The sequence below is a fragment of the Stegastes partitus genome, unplaced genomic scaffold, assembly GCF_000690725.1.
Source record: "Stegastes partitus isolate 25-593 unplaced genomic scaffold, Stegastes_partitus-1.0.2 Scaffold89, whole genome shotgun sequence".
Classification (NCBI taxonomy): domain Eukaryota; kingdom Metazoa; phylum Chordata; class Actinopteri; family Pomacentridae; genus Stegastes; species Stegastes partitus.
In genome coordinates this window covers 99,641-109,132 of record NW_007577820.1, presented here as the reverse complement: position 1 = coordinate 109,132, position 9,492 = coordinate 99,641, and the positions used below count along the sequence as shown (strand labels likewise).

General features: G+C 46.7%; 1 protein-coding gene across 1 annotated transcript in view; it reads right to left on the bottom strand.

Annotated features, from left to right (window-relative positions):
- Positions 1-271: 271 nt before the first annotated feature.
- Positions 272-9,492, bottom strand: part of mapkbp1 (mitogen-activated protein kinase binding protein 1) — a 38,450-nt gene continuing 29,229 nt past the window's right edge. Inside the window, exons 16-31 of the mRNA XM_008277088.1 lie at positions 9,372-9,447; positions 9,166-9,277; positions 8,575-8,638; positions 8,330-8,458; positions 8,084-8,220; positions 7,685-7,722; positions 7,192-7,344; positions 6,951-7,082; positions 6,708-6,832; positions 6,500-6,627; positions 6,230-6,418; positions 5,646-5,727; positions 4,851-5,317; positions 3,602-4,360; positions 2,683-2,768; positions 272-2,407 (exon numbers count right to left, since the gene is read on the bottom strand). Coding sequence (XP_008275310.1) covers positions 2,168-2,407; positions 2,683-2,768; positions 3,602-4,360; positions 4,851-5,317; positions 5,646-5,727; positions 6,230-6,418; positions 6,500-6,627; positions 6,708-6,832; positions 6,951-7,082; positions 7,192-7,344; positions 7,685-7,722; positions 8,084-8,220; positions 8,330-8,458; positions 8,575-8,638; positions 9,166-9,277; positions 9,372-9,447 — 2,917 coding nt within the window. The 3' untranslated portion in view covers positions 272-2,167. The remainder of the gene's footprint in view (positions 2,408-2,682; positions 2,769-3,601; positions 4,361-4,850; positions 5,318-5,645; positions 5,728-6,229; positions 6,419-6,499; positions 6,628-6,707; positions 6,833-6,950; positions 7,083-7,191; positions 7,345-7,684; positions 7,723-8,083; positions 8,221-8,329; positions 8,459-8,574; positions 8,639-9,165; positions 9,278-9,371; positions 9,448-9,492) is intronic.

Genomic DNA, 9,492 nt, shown 5'->3' with positions numbered 1-9,492 from the left:
ATATTTGGTTACATTTTCTGACAGAACACTACAACACAGAGAAGTTCAAAGACTGTTGAAAAAAATGTGTAATTTTGGTGACTTTTTAAAATGAACATACCTTTTAAACCAACTAGTGGGTTTTAGGGGTTCAGATGGTTAACCTGTAAACTGTGTCATCATTATTATTTAAAAAATATTAATGTTATAGTGAAACAGTTGTTGAATAGAGGTAGTTCAGTGGCAAGAAGACGGCGATGACGTATAAAGCAAAGTGCAGCAAACAGAGAAGTATCAGAAGAAGTCTGAAAGTTTTATTTAATGTGACAAAAACATGAAAACATTCCAAACTCAACTTTGACCTGTTTGTGAAGAAAGTTACGACAAAGTTCCCCAAATTTAACCAACAAATCCTGAAAGTGTTTCTCTAACAACAATTATCAAAATGTACAACCTCCAGTAAAAGAAGAGCAGACGTTACCTGGCGGTTCTAGAAAAATGCCGGTCAGTTTCAGGCAGAGGACAGAGTCAGTAGTGTAACAGCTCATCAGCACAATAAATACAAAGTGTTATCAGATCAGCTCAGCACCAGATTATGTCACGCTGAACTCTAAGAAAATGTACATCAAACAATGAACGAAAAGTTTGTTCGAAAGTCTGTATTGCTGTTTGCTCGTTGATCAAGTTTCTCTACAGTCTAACAACAACGATAATCAATAATCCGATCGGTCCTTCAGATTGACGGGACTCCAGGGAATGAACGTGGAGAAAAAACGTCCGAGGTTCAGTCAGAGAAAAAACGTCTTTTAAAAAACGACTTGGTAAAAAACGCTGGAGGTCCTTCAACGATGAAACGTTTTCTAAAAAACTAAAACGTCTTGAGAAGTCATTCAGTTTCAGACGAGAGAGAATAAAAACAGAAGCAAATCAAAATGGCTTCAGATCCTTCATCTGTGAAGTGGAGGAAAAAATAAGACTGATGTAGAAGAGAAAGAAAGATGACAAAATATAAGAGAAAGACAAACAAAATACACTGCTGAAGACAGAAACAACTGAAAGAACAGATGACGATAGAAAGAAGAAGAGGGAGAAAACCAGAGACAAGAGAAGGATGGAAAAGGAAGAAGAGAAGTAAGAAACAGCAGTGAGTACACCAATGGGCAATACCACTGACATGTCGAAAGACTTTAATTTGTTTCCCCTTTATTACTTCTAAGTTGAACAGAAGAGTATTTTCTCTGATGAACAATCAAAGACAAAGACTTTAGAAAGATTATACTGAAAATTTAAACCCCGAAGTAGAAAGTACAGTGAAGCACGGAGGTGGCAGTATCATGATATGTGGCTGCATGAGGGCAGAAGGTGTTGATGACGTTTATAGATTTCAGTTTAATTCAATTTTATTTCTATAGCACCAATTCACAAGTTATCTCATAGCAAGTTTGTCAGGTCTTCACCTTAGTAAGGTCACCAGCAATCCAAAGTTCCCTTTAACTTCTCTTTGAGCAAGCAGCCAGCCACAGTAGACGTACCATTAATGATTGTGGATCATCAAAGTGCTGGCTGACATGATGACTTCCAGTCTGCAGAGGAGTTTCTAGAAACCAAAACTCTGACCTGGACAGTGTGAATTTAATGGAACACATTTGGGGTATTTTAAAGATGAATGCTGAGCAACACAATCCCACCAGCAAAGAGCAGAACGTCAGAACTTCTTTGCAGAAATCTGTGGACTCTCTGGTTTCCTTTATGCTGAGAAGGAATAAAGGTGGACACGTGGAGTACATTGTCTAAAAGTGAATTTAAACTGCTAGCTTTTAATTTGACATCGGAACAAATACTCTACTGTTCAACCTAGAAGTAATCTGATTACTGTAAGGGGGTACAATTTACAATCGTTTGCCATAAAGTGATATTGCACTGATGTTGTTAACTGTGCATTAAAAAGGGGATAAAGAGAAATAGATGAAGCTAGGAGAGATGAAAGCATGAGGGGGAGGAGAAGGTGGTTTTGGATGAAGAGGAGCATCAGTGTGCGGCTCCTCTGTTCAGCCTCTGTAGTGTGACATTAACCCTCCTGTGTGAGGCCTGCAGGAGGAGGAGGAGCAGATGTAGAGGAGTGCTGGAGTTACTGATCCTCCTGCAGCAGCAGCAGATGATGACGAGGAGGAGGCTCGGTGTCGGTTCTTCATGTGGAGCTGCTGATCCTCCTGTGGACGGCCTGCAGCAGCAGCAGCGAGTATTCCTCCAGCAGCGCCGCCGTCTTCACCTCACCCACCCCTCCCAGCCCCCCCTCCACTCCCAGCATGCTTGGTGCGCTCAGCGGCAGAGCGTCTAGCTCCGCCCTCATAGCCTGGAAGGCCTCTGATAGGAGGAGAGACATCTGGCGCTGGTCGGGGGTGGAGTCATCGGCGGAGGAGCCGCTCACCTGGAGGAGGAGGATGAAGGTGAGTTTCGTAATGAATCCCGTAGAAGGACTTCTGTTTGTGTCTTAAAGATGTTTAACTTTGATCCAAGAGGCTACGTTAGTTCTGGCAAATACAATCGAGCTTTCAGTGATCTAATGCAGACTGATAAATTCATTGATCTATGGTTATAAATTTAAAGTGTCCTCTTCACTGGAATCCATTAATTGTTCTAACAAACTGGTAACAAACTGAAATCTGCTCTGCTGAGAGGGTTTCATCCATCACAGATTCTCACCTTCCTGTACAGGTGAGTTGCTCTCTTAAAGCAGCTCTGCAGCTCATTGGTCAGAGCCCTGCAGGTCTCCACGCTGATTGGCTGGTCTGCACAGAGACAGATAGCAGCAACAGTTCATGGAGGAGCATTTCCATTAATAAACAACAAAATCACATTATATCACACAGCAGGGATGTCCTGATCCGATTCCAAAGGTTGGGATTGCAGCCGATCAAGGCATGTTTGTAACTGATCAGTATCGATCAGGCCGATCCTCCACAGGTATCGAAGAGGAAACCACAAGTTATGGCACAGTGTTAGCAAATCCAGTTCTGAATTATTAGCAGCATTATCATCCCATAATCACTTGATGGTAACACAAACTGAGCAAAGTGGACATTTGTACAGTGCTGGTATTGCTGTCTAAGATACTGGTCTTCTCCAGCTTGTAGAACTTGTGGAGCCACTGTAAACCTTACCCTCTTTTACAGGTTCCTGAACACCTACAGAACATTAAGGAACAGCCTGGATGCAGGAATACAATAGTTCTTTAATGCATTGCAGAGGTATTCAGTTCTAAGAACATACACAGGATTGATTTTATTAACTGTATTGTACTTGAGGTGTGTATCTATGGTATTGAATGGTATTGACTTGGGACTTGGTATCAGCAGATACTGAACATTAAAGGACCTGGATCAGGTCAGGGTAAAAAAGCCCCCAAACCCCCAATTTGATCAGGACATCCCTATTACAATGACACCGATATGATGGAGGGAACAAGAAAGAGAGGACAACAGAAAACATAAAAGGAGGACAGAGGAGTGAAAGGCCTCACCCATTGCAGAGGACAGGGAGGAGGAGGAGGAGGGTGAGGATGAGAGGCCGAGCCAGACAGACGACAGGATGAAGGGATGAAGAGGAGGATGAGAGTCCAAACCTGCGTCGTCCGCCTGCTCTGCGCTGCTGCCTGCAATAGTCTGAGGCTCCTCCTCCTGCCGGGGGGGAGTCAGAGGGAAGACGGAGACCGGAGGAGGCCGTGACGACGTGGAGGAAGACGACGAGGCAGCCGACTTGGAGGAAGGCGAGAAGGAGGCCAGCGAGGGCTTGTCTGGTAGTGGCCTGCTGCTGCCGGGAACACGAGCTTGGAGACCTCGGGGAGGAGGGACCGTCTGGTTACTATGGTTACCCAGAGATGAAGACGAGGAGGGGCATGAGGAGACAACAACAGGGACAACAGCAGCATGGGGGGGCGTGGTCAGAGCTGCATTGGATGGCACCACGGCCACGACAGGAGGTGGAGTGTCTTTGACCTGAGAGGAAGAGGTTACCACCGCCGACAGTGATGTCACTGCGGGCTCATCGGTGGGTTCAGGGACGTTGAGGCCGTCGCCCACGGAGACGGAGCGGGACATTTTCGCCATGGAACTAGCGGTGGGGCTCATGTAGGAGCGCGACACCGATGGAGTCACAGAGGACGATGAAGACTTTCTGGGGGTATTGGCGGCAGCAGGTGTAGCAGCTGTTTCCTGCTGAGGGGACCTCGGGGAGGCGGGTGTGGGCCTCTGGGGGGGCAGTCCTGTGGATGGGGGGCGTCTAGGGGAGGAGGGGAGGGTGGTGGGACGCTGAGGGGGGAAAAGCTGCTGAGGAGTGACCTCTCCGGATGGACGAGAGGTCACCTGGGAGACAGAAGGGTCACCTGATGGAAAGAGAGGAAGTGTTACACAAAGTCCTCTAAGAAAAATCCAAGCTTCTCTGAGACAAGTCCTAAATATTTAGAGACTTTGTACTTGTCTTGATGGACTTATGTTGATAGACTTTGGACAAATACAAAGGATTTAAGTCCACCAAGACAAGTCCAAAATCTTACAAGATAAGTCCTTCATGACAAGCACAAGGTCCTTTGAAAAAACTCTGAAGTCTTGGATAATAAGTCTTTCGACACACATCTAAAGTCTTTCGAGACAAGTCGAAAGTCTTTCGAGATTATTCCTTTATGACAAATCTTTAGTCCTCAGAAGCCAGTCTTCAGTCTGTTAAGAAAAGTCTGAAAAAAGGCTTTTAAGACAAATCCAACACAAGTTTCATGACTAGTCTCAAGTCCTTAAAGGTCAGTTTAAAGTCTTGTTTGGACAGTTCATCATCATCGTGTTACAGTCCACCTTTGTGTCTGATGGGTAGAGTGCTACCTGTCTCGCTGAGCAGACTTTGGACTGACTGAGCCTTCCTGAGTCCAGTGGAGGAGTTTAGGTGGGATGCAGCAGCCCGGGCTGTTGGGCCCAAGTTCCTTCTAGACTCTGCAGCCGTTTGGACCTTCTTCTTCAGCGGGGAGGGCCGGTAGGTTTGCTGACCTGAGGAGGTTTCCTCCTCCACCTGGCTCTGGAACTGGTCTGGACCTTGCTTAATCTGGTTCTGTATCTGATGAAGTGTTTGGTCCTGATTGGTCCTATTCTGAGACTGTACTTGGTCCTGAAGTGAGGAGTTCTGGTCCTTGTTCTGTTTTTCGATTTGGTCCTTATTCCAGGACACCCTCCTGTCCTGGGTTCTGCAGTGGTTCTCGCCCATCAGAGGTCGGACCTCAGACACCAGAGGACGGGCCTTTGCTTCCCCCTCACCGCCACTGGTGCTCCGAGATGGAAGAGGAAGCACAGTCCGACTGAGGAGGAAGACAAAGGAAGAACAGTTTTAATATCAATGGAGCTATGAGTGTACCGTCCAACACATCTGCTTCTGATCAGGACCCTGAACATGATCAGTTAAAGAGCATTGGATGGGCCCACTGGGGTCAGGCTCCGAGGCCAAAAACTCAGGGGACCCTTGGGCCTGACCCCAGTGGGCCCATCCTTGGTTTGAACAACTACTAAGAGACACATCTGTGATGTTTGTGATGATTTTGTGGAGCCCCGTTGACTCTTAGTGCGTCTGAGGGTTCTGGTGATTGATTATGAATGATCAGTGTGCAGCTGTGTGATTTGGTGTTTTACCTTGCAGATGAGTTCTGGGAGAGGAACCTGGAGGAGATGCTGAGACTCTCACTGGAACTATGAGATGCTCTGCTTGGACTTCCTGCAAACACACAGTTCACAAGTTTTGTGGTTAAGAACCAGGTGACATTTACCACAGTGGTTGTGTTGATGGTTGTGTTGGTGGGGTTAATGGTGTTGCTGGTTGTGTTGGTGGGGTTAATGGTGTTGCTGGTTGTGTTGGTGGGGTTAATGGTGTTGATGGTTGTGTTGGTGGGGTTAATGGTGTTGCTGGTTGTGTTGGTGGGGTTAATGGTGTTGTTGGTTGTGATGGTGGGGTTAATGGTGTTGCTGGTTGTGTTGATGGTGTTGTTGGTTGTGATGGTGGTGCTTTTGCTACTGCTGTTGTTGTGTTTCAGGTTGTGTTGTGTTGCTGGTGTGGTTGCTGGATATGTTGTTGAGTTTTAGGGTGTTTTGCGTTAATGTGCCAACACTGAGCAGTCAGCCAATGTGTTGCTTGTGTTGCAGGTGTTGGTGATAGAGTTGTTGTGTCTGGTTGTGTTGTCAGTTGTATTAGTGTTGCTGGTTGCTTTGTGTTGCAGTACCTGACACTGAACGGTCAGCCAGTGTGACAAAGTGTTCCTTCAGAAACGCCTCCTGGTCTGGAGTCTGAGGGACGAGCTGAGATCCTCCGTCCTCCCCACCTCCTCGTCCTCCTCCGTCTTCATCCTCATCCTCCATGTCCAGCTCAGAGGAGTTTCCATCCACGCTGAGCGGTTCTGTGGGCTCTGAGTCTGACAGGAAGAAAAAGAGGAGGAGGTTAGACTGATGATAGACGGATCAGTGTCTGTCTCTCTGCCCTCTGATTGGCTCACCTTCTCCTGCTGGTCTGTCTGGACTGGACAGTCTGGAGTTGAATCCCAGCGAGCAGCCGCTGTCTGGACTGGGTTTGTCCTGCCGTCCACCTGCAGCAGCAGGACACGCCTCCTTCACCTGGAACTCACTGACAGCAGGGGGCGGGGTTTAAATGAGAGGAGGGGTGTATATGCAAGGCTAGTTTAGAAGATCAGGAAATTGTCTCACCTGCCGGCCAGGCTCACTCTGTCCTCCCATTGGTCAGGATACAGCACCGGGTCCTCCCTGTCTGGGCTCTGATTGGACAGCAGGATAAAGTCTGGCCTCTGATTGGTTCTTGTCTCATCATCAACCTGGACGGACACAAACACAAACATCAACTTAACAACACAATCTGAAGTTCACTGACAAGCTTTTTCAGGATCTTTTGACCAGATGTCATGATTTCCAGGTTATGTCACGTGTTCTCACCCATGCAGTCGTGACCTGTAGGCTGACGGTACTCCCCAGCTCCTGGTTTGTCCTGTGAAGCCCCGCCTCCACTCCTGGACCCCTTTTGCTCTGGCTGCAGGGGGTTGAGGAGTCGAGGGGGCGTGTCTTCGCCTGGACGAGCAGGACAGCAGGTACAATTAATGATGCATTCGGTTCATCTCTAAAATCATGTGTTTTCTAAATGGAGTTTGGTGTGGAGCGTATTCGTCAGTATACTGACCTCGTCCTGCTCCACCTGTTCCTCCTCCTGTTCGTCTGGACAGTACGAGTCCAGCATTCTCAGGTCCAACATGGACTTCACCATCAGGACTTCGTCAGCGCTGCCCGTCCTCCGGGACCAGCGGCGGCGGGGAAGTCGACCTGTCGACGCCTCCTGAGGAACACAAACATCCTGAACTGTGAGGCTACAGAGAGCTGCAGCGCTACAAGCATTACGTTTGCTTGACAAAGGTTTGAACAGGTTTCTAGCCTTTAAAACGTAGTCTTTATTTAGCAAAATCTGTCTTCAGGGCCACTTCTCTAGACTTTAAAGATAATAAATGTGGATATTTATAATAATTTATAGACCTCAAGTTCTTCATAGTTTTAATTGACTAAATGGTTCATCTATTTGCTGCTGGCTGTGTTTGAAGATTAATTAATTGATTAAAAATCAAGGTTTACATGAGATGTTATAAAGCTTTAAAGCTTTAAAAGCTTTCAAATCTACCAACCGTCCTGTCGTCTCTGCTGTACGTCTCATCCGTCGCTTCTGAGGAAACAAACACAAAACACAAGTTTAAACATTAAAGCAGAATGTGTGTTAATATAAACATGATTTAATGAACTCAGGAGGGAAAATGTTCTGTTGAGCATCAGGTGAACACCTCGATCACATGACTCAGGCGAGTTTATGTTTGATGTGACCTCGTTTGACTGGACTGGTGATGATGGTAACATGAATAATGGTTTTCATTCACAGCTCAGTCGCTCTGATTTTTATGTGAATCCAACTAACCGGAGTTTAGCTTTGCATGTTACCTGGAACAAAAATGTGTTTTTTTTTCCGGGGAGATGTGTTGAACAGAAACGTGACTGTATCTTTGAAATGCTGTGCAACCACGGTAACAGACCTGTCTCCTCCTCCAGACGTCCTGCTGTGACCATATAAGGACAGCCGAGCTCCTCCCCCTCTTCCTCTTCCTCCTCTTCCTCCTTGTCGCTGTCAGAAGACATCGTCACGACTCGAGGGGTCGAAGCTTCCCGGCTGCTGAAACACACAAACCACATCATCATTAAGATTTTAATTGTGGACAAAATTTGTGACGTTTTTCTGTTTCTTTTTGTGCAGATGAAACGTGTTGTCAGGTGACGTCTACCTGAGCTTCGTGGCTTTCTGCTGAGGTGCATTCTGGGAGCTGGAGGTGCTGCTGGGGGGTTGCAGGTCGGCGAGCCGCTGCCTCATCCTGATGGTCAACTCTGGGCTCAGACGCCACACAAAGATGCAGCTGCACACAAACACACACGCACAGTCTTTAATGCTAAATATAAACGCTGACAGGTGAAGGACACTGTTGTCATGGCGATGAAGTGACATGAGGACATGCAGGTGAGGCGTACGTACCTGTCTCCTGACACGGTGATCAGGTGTCTGCAGTCGCTGCTGAACTTCAACCCCGTTACAATCTCTGAAACACAAACATGAACAAAGAGACGTAAAATCAGCCACAAAGACACAAAACTAACGCAAAGAGACACATAACGTTCCAAGAATCTGCTCCTCAGAGTTGGACGGTCAACATCAAGTTCTACTGTAACGTCCAGACACGATTCGAAGCAAACGACTTGACTCTTTGTGAGATTTGAGATGATTCAAGTGTTTTTTTGTCCACAACACATTTCTCTCCTCCCGTCCTTCCCTCCAGATTGTCTCCCTGTGACTACTTCTTCTTCTTCAATAAAATTAGTTTTATTTTAATTATTTTAAAATGTCTCTGGCTGGACCTTGACATGTTCCTGGGAGCGTTTCAGGAGCACTGGGAACAGAGTGTCGCTACACGAGGACTTCAGCGGGGATTTAATTTAAATCAGGTACAGTCTCTGAACTTTTTGATCACACCTGGAACAAATACTGTATCATAACATATGTATAATGGAAGTATTTAGTCAGAATCCACACAGACACTCGTCTGAGCTGAGTCCAGCAGTGACTGACCTGAGTGTCCGAACATGGTGGCCACACACTCTCCCGAGTAGAAGTCAAATATGCTGATGTTCTTGTCTGAGCAGGAGGTGGCGATGTAGAGTCCTGACGGGTCGATCTGCACCTGAAATCACAGCAGGAGGAGGAGGAGCCAGTTAACACCTGTCCAGGTTAAAAAAAAAAAAAAGCATCACCGTGGCAACAGCAGACCCCCCTACCTTAATGAGCGTCCCGTCCTCGCCCTGAGAGCCTTTATACAGCTTCTTCTGCTTCCCATTACTGATGTTGAAGATCCTGCAGGACGGACCACAGACAGTCTGTGAGTGTTACCTGACAGGT